Source organism: Solanum lycopersicum, chromosome 12 (assembly GCF_036512215.1).
Source record: "Solanum lycopersicum chromosome 12, SLM_r2.1".
Classification (NCBI taxonomy): domain Eukaryota; kingdom Viridiplantae; phylum Streptophyta; class Magnoliopsida; order Solanales; family Solanaceae; genus Solanum; species Solanum lycopersicum.
The window spans coordinates 54,597,516-54,611,824 of NC_090811.1; the positions used below are offsets into that span (position 1 = coordinate 54,597,516).

At 32.0% G+C, this 14,309-nt stretch overlaps 1 protein-coding gene across 1 annotated transcript; it reads left to right on the top strand.

The window, feature by feature from the left end:
- The first annotated feature begins 13,545 nt into the window (after positions 1-13,545).
- On the top strand, positions 13,546-13,953 carry LOC138340438 (uncharacterized). The gene has a single exon (XM_069292163.1). It carries the CDS (start codon positions 13,546-13,548, stop codon positions 13,951-13,953), a length of 408 nt encoding a protein of 135 aa, XP_069148264.1.
- Positions 13,954-14,309: the final 356 nt, after the last annotated feature.

Genomic DNA, 14,309 nt, shown 5'->3' on the forward strand with positions numbered 1-14,309 from the left:
GTCCAATCCGGACATACCTATGGGGGTACATAGTTCATGGACCTGACTAACTGCAGCTATTCCAAATCGATGTTAAGTGAATTCCCAATGGAGACATGCATAAATACAACATATTCTTAGTTTTTAAAATTGTAAGAATTTAGTAATACCATTTCATTCATAAAATATCATAAGAATAGATCATTTAAATTCATGATTTTATACATATTCAAAAGAGAGGCTTAATTGAAAGCATCTGAATCATGATAGTATTTTCGTATTAGAAAGCTTACTTCCATCAAAATTTGAAAATTATATCATTCTTTCATTGTTGTAGGTACTTTAATTGGAGGCCTCAACTTTCTCTATAAAACATCATTGATACTTCAATGATAGACAACATTCTTTCATAACATCATGCATGCATTTGAACATAACAATGAATCATATAATAAAAATAATCGTATGCCATGGGTTCATTTAACATCATTGATAATATTTAAATATTATTAAATTATGAATAAGAAGAACATTTCATAGAAGTAAAACATTATTTGAATTAAACCCATGGGAAAAGCATGAAAATCATAAAAGTTTTGATATAAATCACAAGTTAAAACTAGATTTCTTTTGGGACTTAATGGATGAAGAGGAACCATTGATGAAATTCCCACATATATTTATGGAATCCTAGCTTGAAATATGGAATGGAGACTTGAAGCTTGGAAACCCCTTGAATCAACTTGAGAGGATCCTTGTAGAAGAAGACTCAAGAGCTTTGGGAGTTTGAGAGTCAATACGGATGGTTTTGAGTCTAACAAAATCATAGGGATTAGGAATTTTCTAGAAATGACATACTTTAGGAATTACAAGAGTAGGAAAAGACTTGATAAACCTTGGATAAAAACTACCATGTTGCCTCTATGACCCCATCAACTATCTATACTCTCTTCAATGGACAGTATTGGCTGTCTGTCAATTATGATACTGAAATCTAGGGTTTCTGATATCCAAATCATGACAAAGGACCAGGACCTATACTTATTTCCATGGTCTGTGCACCTTCTCTATGCAACTCACTTCACTGTAATCACTTCCTTCTAAAGTTCACTTCCATGAGAACCAAGATGTAAATCCATCTACGAACCACATTGGTCAACCATGGAATCTAACTTTTGAATCTTCAAAATTTCAAAGGCAACCACAACTTGGCTTATAGGACCTGTGGGACAATATAGGACATCTAGATTGTAAAAAAAGAACCCTCAGATTTATGTCAATCTAAGCTTGAAATTTGGTTGTTTGTTATCAAATTATATTGAAATGAAGATTCCTTAGGTATTATGGCTAGATGGTGGTGTTAAACCCTAAAGGGTATTGATTTATTAGCTCTAATATCAATTGTACTTCATGAATCTATTGTTTCTTCAAATTTTAATCTAAAAATTAGTGGTTGAAAACATTTATTGAGTATTTTTACATCGTTTTTGCGATGAAAAACATGTGACTTATTGAAATTACTTAATGTGTGTTCGGTGTTTTGTTTGAATGAGTGTTGGAGTTTGTAAGAACACAAGAGATATAAAGTTGATAGTTACGGATATCATTAAAGTGTAGCGTAGAACAACTGTTATTCATGTATGAATCGATGTTGTTTCAGTTAATCTATTCATCCATGAATTGAAACACCATTTGTTATGCACATACCTTTTGTCCGTAATTGACATATTTTGTGTCTCCATGTTTTGTAAAACTTGACAACATGCTTGTTACTTTAATGTTAGACGTATAAAAACCAAGATGTAGGCTAGTTGTCATAAGCTTTACATTGTTAATTGTTTTAAGATTTAGATATAAACAAATAGATAGACTACATATCTAACGTATTGTTACCGAAAATAAGGTTGTCATTATTGGAGAACAATAAATAATTGTGAATGTGCAAAACATCAATCAAAGGACTTCGTAACACAATTCATTTTTTGAATACTATGTGGACATAATCCAAAATTTATCCAGATTTTCATGTTTAATGAATCAATACAACTGTTGAATAACTATTTTGGGTACAAAAGATTTTACATGGTGTTTTTCTTTTCTAATATATCTATTATACATAAGATAAATTATACGTGGAAACTCTCTCTATCTAGTTTTATACATAAGAACCATGTAATATTCATCTTCATTTTGTTATAGTAAATATGTAATGAATCATACAATATAGAAAATGTGAGAGTTTACAAGAATTATCTTACATGATTTTCCATGAGCAGAGTGAACCATTACGGAAGTGGCATTGGCCTGTTATCTCCCACTTGATACATATCTATGTTTTACAATATATAGAAATCTCAATATGGACAGTATAATTTTCATGCTTACTAGTCTCAAGCTTCCTAGGATCAATTATGTTCCTCAAAGTTTTGATACTTATCGCGGAAATCTCCCTATCCCTAGCCATTTTGATGTTTATTTTTGAAGGACGCTCAAGAAGAAATTTTCACTTATATCCATAAGGATACTCCTCTCCATCATAAAATATCTTTAAAATTTTATCCTATACATTTTTTAAACACTTGATCCTCATTCAAGTCCCTATCCTATACATAGATAAAATCCTGCCAATTTAGATGAGGCTCCCGCAAATCTTTAACACCATGATCAAATGTACAATTTTTTCCATTGTTGCAAGTTTCTTTCAAAAACATAGCACACATGCGAGTTTTATAAAATATATGACATGTCCCTTTTCTTCCTTGAAGATTTGGTGAGTTCATTTTGGATTTAATAGCTAAATTTTGGAAGTTGCTATCTAAATCCGTCATTCTCTTGAAAGAAGGTGCATGCTCCATCTGACAATAAGACTCAACCATATCATGGTTCATCATCACACCAGTAAGTGGCAATGGCATAAAGTGTAGACGAGAAGGCGAGTTGATAGGAAAAACTCATATTAATTCCCTTTTCTGATATTGATTGTTTAAATGAAATATAATTATATTTTATTTCTCTCTAAAAAAATAAAAAAAAAGTCAAACTTTTTCCAGAAAATAGAGCAGTAAATAAAATATGAATCACTGACAATTAGGAAAAATGAGTGTAAGTAAAATCAGTAATCACTAAGACATGACAGAAAAGTACCTAATGTAATATCATAAGTATTTTCTGAAAATGATAGGAAGTACGCTAACCTTTACACTTCCTTTGAAGGTATAGTGGTTGTTTAGAGAAGACTATCAGCTTAAATAAGAGTTTCCAGAGTAGAGTTATAATGATGCTATGATTGGATAAACAAAAGTTCATAGAAACAATCAAACAACAATCATACCACAATTGCAAACATGCTATGATTGGAATATATAAATTTCAAGATTCCATTTAATCTCATCCCATGGAATGAATGACATAAAAAAAACTTTATAAAATTGGCAAGACTGAAATCATGAATGTATAGAAAACTTAATCAGATATCATTCTTAAATTTCTTAGGATCTCTTGATAATTACCGTTACTGTAGTTACCATCCTTTTCATTATATAATTACACAACTTAATCATTACTCAATGTAATAATTATAATTGCAGCATAATTATAGGTGTATTGTTTTGTTGTGTGAGCACAATTATATAATTAAGTTTATTCTATAATAAACTTAATCAAATAAAAATTGAAGTAAGTTAAATCCTAAATATGTATGGAGAAGGGGAGAAGTTACTTATATGTGTGGAGAAGTGGGAAGTTACTTAGTAACTTCCAACTACCCATTAAGTCTTTCATACCCATTACATCTTCCAACTACCTATTAAGTGAGAGTTACTTGGTAGTTTTAAAACTATCCATTTTTTTAACTATTCACCATGACGTAAAAGTGGGAATAACGTTAAAAACACCTTTATTTAAGGGGTTCTCTGCCATAAAGATATAGTGTTATCCATAAAAGTCATAAAGAATAATGAAAGAGAGAGAAACAAGTTCTGAAGAATGAAAAGGAAGAAAGAATTTCCGCATAATAGAAGTCAAGATTTTTGTAAAACCACTAAGGCTGATTTGGGTATGCTTTCTTGACTGAATTATCATAATAATAGAATTATGTGAAAATTATATAGGTCTACGATCATGAATTATTGATTGGATTTATGAATGCATAGATTGTTTATGTTTTCACAATCGTTAAAATTTTTACATTTGGTATCAAGATCCTGGTTTAAGAACTAGTGCTTTTTCGTAGAATAAATGGTTTCCTTATTTAAAAACAATAATAGGTAGAATTAAGTGAAATAATTATTCACTATTATGATGTACTTTATTTGGAAAATATGTATATGAGATTAGTTAATCACCAAAATAGACTAACATTTGAAGAATTAATTCAAAATAATAGAGGTTAAACTTAGATTCAATTTTCCATTATTTTGATGTTTATAACTGATATAGCAATTATGGATATAGTGAAGTTTTTTGTTGTAAGATATTTACAGATCACCCAAACGTTGACTATTTCATTTTTATAACCATTAAAAATTAAGGAGATAATTAAAATGCGTTGTTACTTTTATTTATTTATCAAAAGATAATAAATATTATTAATTTGACACATTAAGAATTATTAAATTAAGTTAAATTCACATTAAGCATCATTATTTCTAAAGTTTTATTTTGAAGTTTTGCACAGAACAGGACATTAATATATATTTAAGAATTTATAAACTATTTTTGAATTTGATAGTAAGTTTAAAATTCATAACTCAAAGTATTAACAAATTAGCATATTATATTTGCAATATTTTCTCTTCATTCGCACTCTGTCTCTGTTACGACCTATAACAGTCTTAACTTCTCAGATTGGTGCGAACACACAAAATTCGATCTCGGATGTTTTAAATCTTGATGTTACACTTCACACTAAGAAGCCAACTATTGTTACTGAATTTAGTAGTACTAAAGAAAGGTTTTATTATGAGCACTGGGATCGATCTAATATGTTAGTCATAATGTTTAAGCGAATGAATATTGTGAGCAACATTAAGACTACTCTTTCCAAAATTGAAAATGTAAAAGATTTTCAGAAATTCGAGTAAGAACCATACCTTTTTCAACTAGCAATTTAAAACCCATTACATTGAGGTGACCATACCTCAAATGCCACAACCTCGACTCATCCTTTGCACTAGCAGCAAGTGTAAAACTTTCCATGTTAGAAACATCCAGCGGAAACATCTTGTTTGGCGTCATAGTGATGCAAACCTTTTTGCCTAATTTCTTATTTGTAATGAAACAAGCATCATCATCAAACCAAAGAGAATGTCCATCAGACATTAATTGTCCAACACTAAATAAATTGTATCTAAGTCAGGTAAAAATTAAACGTTATCTAACATTTTTACTTTTTTGTGGCTAGTGTTAATACCCACGGTGTATTTTCCTTCAACCTGCATCTCTTCAACAATCGTTTGATCAGTAACCTTCTCGCCACATGATCGAATTATATTTACAATTGCCACTGCTCTAGAAAAGAAATCAGTAATTGATTCTCAATTTTTCATCATGAAGGTTTCAAAGTCACGCCGAAGTGATTGCAATCTCACCACAATGACCTTTGAATCACCTTGAATCTCCTTATGCTGAATGGACCAAGCTTGATTTGATGTGCTTGCTGCTGCGATCTGTGAAAAATGGCTATCATGAACTGCTTGCTGAATAAAAACCACTGGTTAAGCATATTTTTTCTTATTGTCTTGCAGTCTATTTTATTCGCCAGGATCTGCAAATCCTCATTCTACCAAGTCCCAAAGATCTTTAATTTGAGTATTGTTTTCATAAGAATGCTCCAGAATTCGTATATTTCTCCCTAGAAGACAGGAATGAGTGGTTGTGCCACACTCAATGCATTGCCATTACTTTCCATGTCTCTAATGACAAAGATGGTGGAGTAAATAGGCAAGAAAACTTTTAAGAAGAAACAGAGAATTGTAAGCTGAAGTCTTTTCTATTTTTCTGTATTTGAGGTCATAGGAAAGTACAACTTTTTATAAACTTGAAATAACAAACTACTAGATCATTAAGTGACCACTACTTCCATCAACTAAACAAGTAATCACTAGTTAAAACATAACTAGAAAGTACTGCACCATGATCATCATATTTGCTAAAGACTAGCCCTAGAATATAGGACACTACAAACAAACATAATTGACCAGGTCATACTTTGAATCAGTCTTCAATACTAGTTTCATGTGTTGTTAGATTTGTGTTTATTATAGTTCTACTCTGTTAATAAAGATTATTACAAAAAAATAGGGCTATGTAAAAAATAATGTAACATTAATAACTTCTTTGAGTGATGAAACATGAATACATCATGGTTGTATCAACATATTGATTCGATTGATAACATTTACTTCTTTTTCTTTTCTTGATAAATGAAGATCATGTTTAGTAACACACGATTTTTTCAATAATCTAAGAAAGGAGAACTATACAAACTTTTCTTTTTTCTGGTGATTCCTTGGAGATTAGTCTTAAAATAAGTTATTGTTGTGTAGTATTGTGATTCCCCTTGTAGCTGCATTTAATGTTGACATCTTAATATGCTTTGATCAACTATTTAATATGTTTTCTTATTAGTATTATTTTTCTTAACTTGAATATCTTATTAATACTTGCATATCCCTTCTAGGGTTTAGAAGTTGTCACAGAAAAAGATTCTGCACAGCGAGAAGATGGAAGCATACTATGATGAGTGTAAAAGGATCCTTGTTGATTAATGGAAAGAAAGCTCTTTCTTTCTTTAAAGTTATGTTTGTAGAAACTTTCCTACAATTTCTTGCAAATTGTGATTCTTTGTGTACACTTATTTTTCCTACGGTATTTAAAGTACTTTTTTAAATGTCTATTTGATTTGGTAACCAAATCGTGTAATTAGCTGTTACTATAGTTATTAATTGTCTACTTGTTAATCCGAACATTTAAGCATACCCACTAGGTTCAAGATAATATTCTTAGTTTTAATTTAATTATTTTATTCTCAGTGTTTTTCTCCATAGTTTGCTCGTTTAGTTACATATCTAACTTATCAAGAGATTTATTTTGAGGACTCGTGTTGACAGTGATGGATGGGAACAGTGTGCAACTATAATAGTTCACTTGCTATCCGATAGGATGGGCCGAATTTTTAGCTCATCATGATGTGAAAGTAGGTGAATTTTTGGTTTTCCATCATGTTCCAGATGCTTGCACTTTATATTTAAAACATTCAGAACAAGTGGTTGTGAAAAGATCAATTTTGATAGTTACATTTGCAAAGGAAAATTAAATGAAAGGAATTATCAAGAAACAACTATATATAGATGAGTTTTTCTAACACGTCCTTTCATTTTGATATATGTTTCCTGATAAGTCCATTAATGTTGTTTTCCTTTGTAAATGTAACCATCAAAAATGATATTTTCACAATCACTTGTTCCAAATATTTGAACAATGAAGTGCTGATCATCTAGAGCACAATGAAAAACCAAAAATTCACCCACTTTCACATCATGCTGTGTCGAAAATTTTGCCCATCCTGTCGGCTAACAAGTAAACCATTGTAGTTGCACAGTGTTGCCATCCATCGCCGTACACTTGATTCATCCAAATAAAGCTCCCGGTCATTTAGATGTGAAATTGTATGGGCAAACTTTGAAGGAAAACACTAAAAAGAAATTATGAATGTAAAACCATGAATAATCTTGAACCTAGTAGGTAAGCTCAAATGTTCACATTAATCAGAGATGAGGACTTGAAATTAGGTTTCAGCTAAAACTCTTGCCTTTCTATTGTACTTGATTATTTCCTTTTTTGTTTTCTAATTAGTGCTATAGGTACTTCTTATTTTGCCCTTTTAATTTTTTTACCTCAATCACTTTTGGGTTTGGTTGATGTTCTACTGTATTATTTTTGGTTAATAATCCTGATTGGGTATTCATAATTAAAAAAAATTATATTGAATGATAAATTATCTTTAATATTCATTCATAAGAACGTTTTTAATTATTTTGACCAAAAATATTAATTCACATGTTTATTAATGGGAAAATTACGCAACAAAGTAAATTTATACTATTAAATTACTCATTATAGCTATAGTGTTTTATTCTTACCAATTGCGGATAATATTATACACTAATTATGTGGGCTGACTTCGAATTTGTATAATTAGTCATGTTTGTATATGCATAATTTTCCAAAATATACAAATACACATGTATAATATATAATTATTTAACCTATATGCATATACAATTAATCTCTCTCTCACTCTCTTCCCTCTCTCGCTTGCCTCTCTTCTCCCTCTCTCAATCATGCTTGCCCTATACACAAATTTATATGCATAACATACAATTATATACATATAGAATTCACCTCTCTAACACTCTCTACTCTCTATCGCTCGCCTCTCTCCTCCCTCTCTCGATCTCGCTCGCTTCTCTTGTCCCTCTACCAATATCTCCGGCCATATATACAAATGCATATATATAATTTACAATTATATAATCAATATACATATACAATTCACCTTTCTCCCACTCTTTTCCTCCTCTCTCTCGCCTCTCTCCTCCACATAACATGTAACTAAAAATAGTAATTATCAAACTATAGATTGGAGAGTAATTAATTATTTTTAAGTGACTATATGTGAAAGATTTCCTTTATTAATCATATCAATTGTTTAATTATATAGTTGAGTTGTATATTTATCATGCTTAAAAAGAAAAAAATTTAAAGAAAAAAAGATCTAGTGGAAGAGGAATGGTAAAACAAAACAGGTTTCAATATCTAAATGTCAAAAGTAAAATGGAGACTCACAAATATATTGTTGGTTGGGCCTCTACCATTATAATTTTTTTCCAAATCTCACCTCCTTCATCGAGCGTCTTGATATTGCTCTAATCCAGTTTGAATGATGGGTACTTTGAGCTGTACATAAGCAAAAATTGAAAGTTATATTTACTCTTTATATTTCTAACAATCCGAGATAGGCCTATACAAAAATTGGGGCAAACCATTAAGCAGAACCGATTTTTGGGGTATTCGGATAATGGGTCGGATTATTGGGTAATTGGTTCGTGGCTCGGTTAACTAATTTTTTTATTGGATTAAGGGTTTTTGTCTCGGTTTGCCAAGGAAAAATTTTGAGTTACCCGGTACCCGTATAAAACCCGTATAATTTTTATTCCTAATTTTTACAATTCGGAGATAGGGGACTTAAGGTTTTTAATATTTTGGACTTAGAAAACTTTTCAGTTTTGGACTTCTCGTCGCACCCGCTCCTCTCGTTTCTCTCCAAAGTCCAAAGTCCAAAAATTCTACAGGCAACGCGAGTTGTTGCTCCCGTCTCTCATGTGAGGCGACGAGTCTAACCAACGAATCAGGATTTTACTCCAATAACTCAATTGTCCAGCGAAGCGACGTCTATTCTAGTCAAGCAGTCACTCAGGCAAGGAAGCAAGGTAACAATGACACCTCAAGGATCAATAAGTAATATTTTTTCTCAAAGTCCAAATTCATATTTCATCTTGCATTCATGTTGATTTTTTATTGCTCAGATTTCAGAACTTAGAAGCTCGACTGCTCGAGACTTCGAGTCTTACTCTTATCATTTCTAACGACTTTTGCGCAGGTGTACTAAGCTATTCCAGTATCACTGACTCAGGTTCTCGATTTATGCAGTTGGTAAGTCTAAATTGTACTTTAATTTCATGACATTTCGATTTGAATAATGAGAAAAGTACAAATGAAATAATTCGATATGCATTATTGTTTTATTTGAATTGGCATTTGGTTTGGCACTCTGGCTCATTTCTTTGTACTTTATTGTCTTACTGTACTTGTTGGAAAATATATAGATTCATTTAGTTGCCAATGTTGAAGCTCGTACATTACTTTAAAATTCTGAGCATTGTTAGATGTTAGTAATTTGTCTTATGAAAAGACAGATACATCCTCCGTATGGCTTCTCTTATAAACTATGAATTTGTTATTATTGGTTCTGATATCTCCAATGCATGTATACAAAATATATTCAGACGGTTTATTGTCAAATGGTTTGTGTGAAATGAAGGGTGTTTGAATTTAGTCAAATTATTTTCCTTGTTGATTAACATAGTTGTTGCTTCGTCTGATATTGTGATAGTGTATTAGTGTGACATGTCTATTTATCGTCATGCAAAATCTGATTATACTTAGCCAACTAATTTTACTTTGTAGTTCTTGCTTTAATAAAACTAGTTAGTCTTTGATTAGTTCTTTCAAGGCTTCAACAATTAATTGCTTCATCGACCTCTTATAAAAAATAGTTAATAAATGATTATATCATATCTTTTTGCAGTTTATGCTGAAAATATCATGGCTGAAAATATTATAATTGATAAGGTTGTTGGTGAAAGTGGAGCTTCTAATTCTAATGCAATAAGTCAAAGTCCAACTGTTAGTCCCACATAAATAAATCAAGGAAAACAATATCTCGTGCATGGGATCGTTTCTGTCAGTAAACTGGTTCTGATGGAAGTAAAAGGGGTGTTTGAAACTATTGTAAGAAAGAGTATTTTGTTGACACAAAAGAAAATGGTTAGAGATCAATGCTTAATCATATAGCCAAGATGCCTTATAATATCGATATCAAATAAACAAGATTAGCATTTTAACCAATGATAAAGGTAACAAAGGTGACGTAGTTGTTGTTCCATGGAAATTTGATCCGGAAGTGTGTAGAAAGCCCTTGAGTTGTATGATATTTATTGATGAACTTCCTTTTATATTTGTTTAAAAGGAACTTTTAAAAAATTTATGACAGTAGCACAACCTTGTTTCCACATTCCTCCCCTTACAACTGTGAGTCGTGATTGTTTTAGTCTATTTAATGAAGGACAATGTATATTGATGGTTGTTTTTAAAGAAACACAACAAAGGGTGTCTTTAGCCACCGATACTTGTACTTCCGCACAGAGAATTAATTATATGGTCATTACTGCTCATTGGATTGATAAAAATTGGACTTTGCATAAAATAATTATCAATTTTGTCCAATCATTTTAGTCATAGAGGTAATGATCTTCGGAAGTATATGAGAAAGTTCTTACATTAGATGGGATTGCATCAAATTTTCATTGTTACACTTAATAATGATGGTTCAAATAATGTGGCAATAACTATGTTGTCTATGCAATTAACTAAATGGGGGACCAACCTGTGGGTGGTAGTCACCTTCATATAAGATGTACGGCTCATATTGTAAATTTTATTGTTCAAGACAGTACAAAAGAAGCAAATGTGTCTATTAAACGAGTTAGGCAGCTAGTGGGATACATCACCCAATCTCTTGCTAGGTGGAAAAAGTTTCAAGAATGTTGTGAAGATGAAAATCTTGCTAAAAAGTCTATAAACTTGGATGTTCCTACAAGGTTGAATTCCACCTACATGATGTTGAAGCAGGTTATTGAATATGAAGGTGCAATTGTAGAGTACGCTGATGGTGATATTGGCAAGATACTACATCTTAAGTTTGTTGATACCGTGGATAAAAATTGTACAAGTACAGTTTTGTGTAGTGATTGGGAGGGCGTAAAGAAAATAACAAAATTTGTTAAAATGTTTTTTAATTTTACTTTGAAGATATATGGATCACGATATGTTACATCCAATCTTTATTTTCTTAAAATTTGTCAAGTTGGTGTTTACTTGAATCAATTGATATCAAATAAAGATAATGTTTTGACTAAAATGGTAGAAAATATGAAGGAGAAATTTGATACATATTAGGGTGATACTGAAAAAATGAATAAGATGGTTTTCATACCATGTATTTTGGATCCTCGTCACAAATTTAGCACTATTGGCTTTAAACTTAAGAAGATGTTTGGAGAAAAAGGGGCTTCATTATAGATTGGTGTGCGAACATACATAAAATTTTTGTTTAATGAGTATACAAAGCCTATATCAAATGATAAAAATGGCCAATTTTCTTCAACAAAGGTGGATAATTCTAATTCAAGGTCTGTAGGAGAATTTGGAATATTTTTGGAGAAATAACAAAAACATACATTTGAAAAGGGAGGGGCAAGTTCCAAATTAGAATTAGTTAAATATCATGATGAAGAAATTGAAGTTGGAAATCAGTTTTTGATGTATTGTTTTGGTTGAAAATTAACTCACCTAGATTTCCAATTCTTTCTCAGATGACTCGAGATGTGTTGGCTATTCTTGTTTCAAGTTTGGCGTCTTAATGTGCCTTTAGTACTGGCGGGTGCATATCTGATTTATTTAGGAGTTTATTAACTCCTAAGTTGTTACAAGCTATAGTGCCTTCAAGATTGATTTCGAAGTGAGCCACAACCCATAAGTATTAAAAAAGATTTAGATTTTCTTGAGCAACTTGAAAAAGGTAAGAAAAATACCTCATTGATGTAAGATTGTGAATAGTTTATTTAATACTTTTATTGTTTAGTCTTGAGCCGTCACTTGTTATTGTATTTCTCTTTAGATTTTTCCAAACATGGAAACAAACTTTGCATGACGACATACAAAATTGGAGGTTTCCTTCAGTAACTCTAATACAAGAGAATGAAGGAAAACAGTGGCAGACCTAGGATTTTTGTTCAGGATGTTTGAAAAATAAAAATATAAACGTGCACATAAGTCTTGTGAAATGGACCCTTGTTATTTGTAGTTTTTATGATTTGACAAACTTGGGGACCTTGTAAAGGTACCAGTTTCTTAATTGAGTATTGCAGGTTTCTTGCTTGAGTATTGTAGATGAAAACAAACTCAGGGACCTAGTAGAGGTACCAGGCTCTCATGATGAGGAGCCAGTTGATTGCCAGCTGGAGACGGTACAGAAAGTAGGTGCACACTTCCCGATGGCGTCAGAAAGTATGACTTTTCCAGCCAATGGCAAAGAAGTTTAGGAAAGTGACTTTCCCATATAAAAGGCACTTTCCTAAACATTTATGTCTAGTTTTTGCAACTTGATAAAAACTTTTCAAGAACTCTTGCAAAGGCTACTACAAAGCAAAGACAGAATTATTCCAAAAACATCAGCAATATCTGGAGCGTTTCGTCTAGTTGTTTAGGAATACATTCTCTTGTTCTTAAACTGTAAACCATTACTGAATCTATAAAGGAATTGGTGTGTTGTGTTAAAAGTCTAGGTTGTCCAGGTGGGATAGCTTAGTGGGTAGATTGTTTTCTACTTAGGCTTGTTAAGCAATAGAGGACTATTGCTTAACTGTAAGATTGATAACTCTTTCTTACGTTTGGTGTAATCGTGTTTTACTTTTGCTTTTGAAGATTAGTGAAAACGATTGAAAATCCTGTGAGATAGGTCGTGGTTTTACCCCCTTAAGCAAGGAGGTTTCCACGTAAAATCATTGTGTTGATTTTACTGCATTTAACTTTCTGGTATTTTTCTGGAGCGTAGTAAGCGACCTGGTCCATTACTTGTTAAGTGAAGGCTCATATTCTATCAAGTGGTATCAGAGCAGGCACTATCTATTTGGTTAACACCAAGGAAGTGACATTAGCTCTAGAATGGCAGCTCCACTTAACCTGGAAGAAGGTCAGTCGTCACACAGACCTCCTCGTTTCAATGGACATTTTTACAGTTGGTGGAAAGTTAGAATGCATGACTACCTCATGGCTGAAGACAGCGAATTGTGGGATATTGTACTGGATGGACCATTTGTTCCGATGATGGAAGAAAAGGATGGAGAGAAGACCATTATTGTTCCAAAGCCTAGGCAGAAATATGATGAGGCTGACAGGAAAAAGATTGAAAAAGGTTTCAAAGCTAAAACTCTTCTTGTCTGTGGGATAGGACCTGATGAGTACAACAGAGTGTCAGCCTGTGAGTCTGCTAAAGAAATTTGGGACTGCTTAAAGATTGCACATGAAGGAACTGAAAAAGTTAAAGAATCTAAGACTGACATGCTTACCTGACGATATGAGAACTTTAAAATGAAGGAAGGAGAAACAATACATGACATATTCACCAAGTTTTCTTCCATTACAAATGAGCTGCGAAGTCTGGGTGAACCTTTAAGCATGACCAAACAAGTCAAAAAAGTGCTTCGAATTCTTCCAAAGACTTGGGAGAGCAAGGTTGATGCCATTACAGAAGCCAAGGATTTGAAGGTGCTGACTATGGATGCTTTGATTGGTAATCTGAAGACACATGACATTGATATACCGTGGTTTCACGGTATAATTAATACTTTTTCCTTAAGTTTAGTGTGTCCGAAAGCCTTTTTTGTGCTAATTTTGATATAAGTTTCTCTTTGTTTTGCAGGAAATCT

Coding starts and splice junctions, on each gene's coding strand:
- LOC138340438 (XM_069292163.1), top strand. CDS start 13,546: ATGGCAGCTCCACTTAACCTGGAAGAAGGTCAGTCGTCACACAGACCT.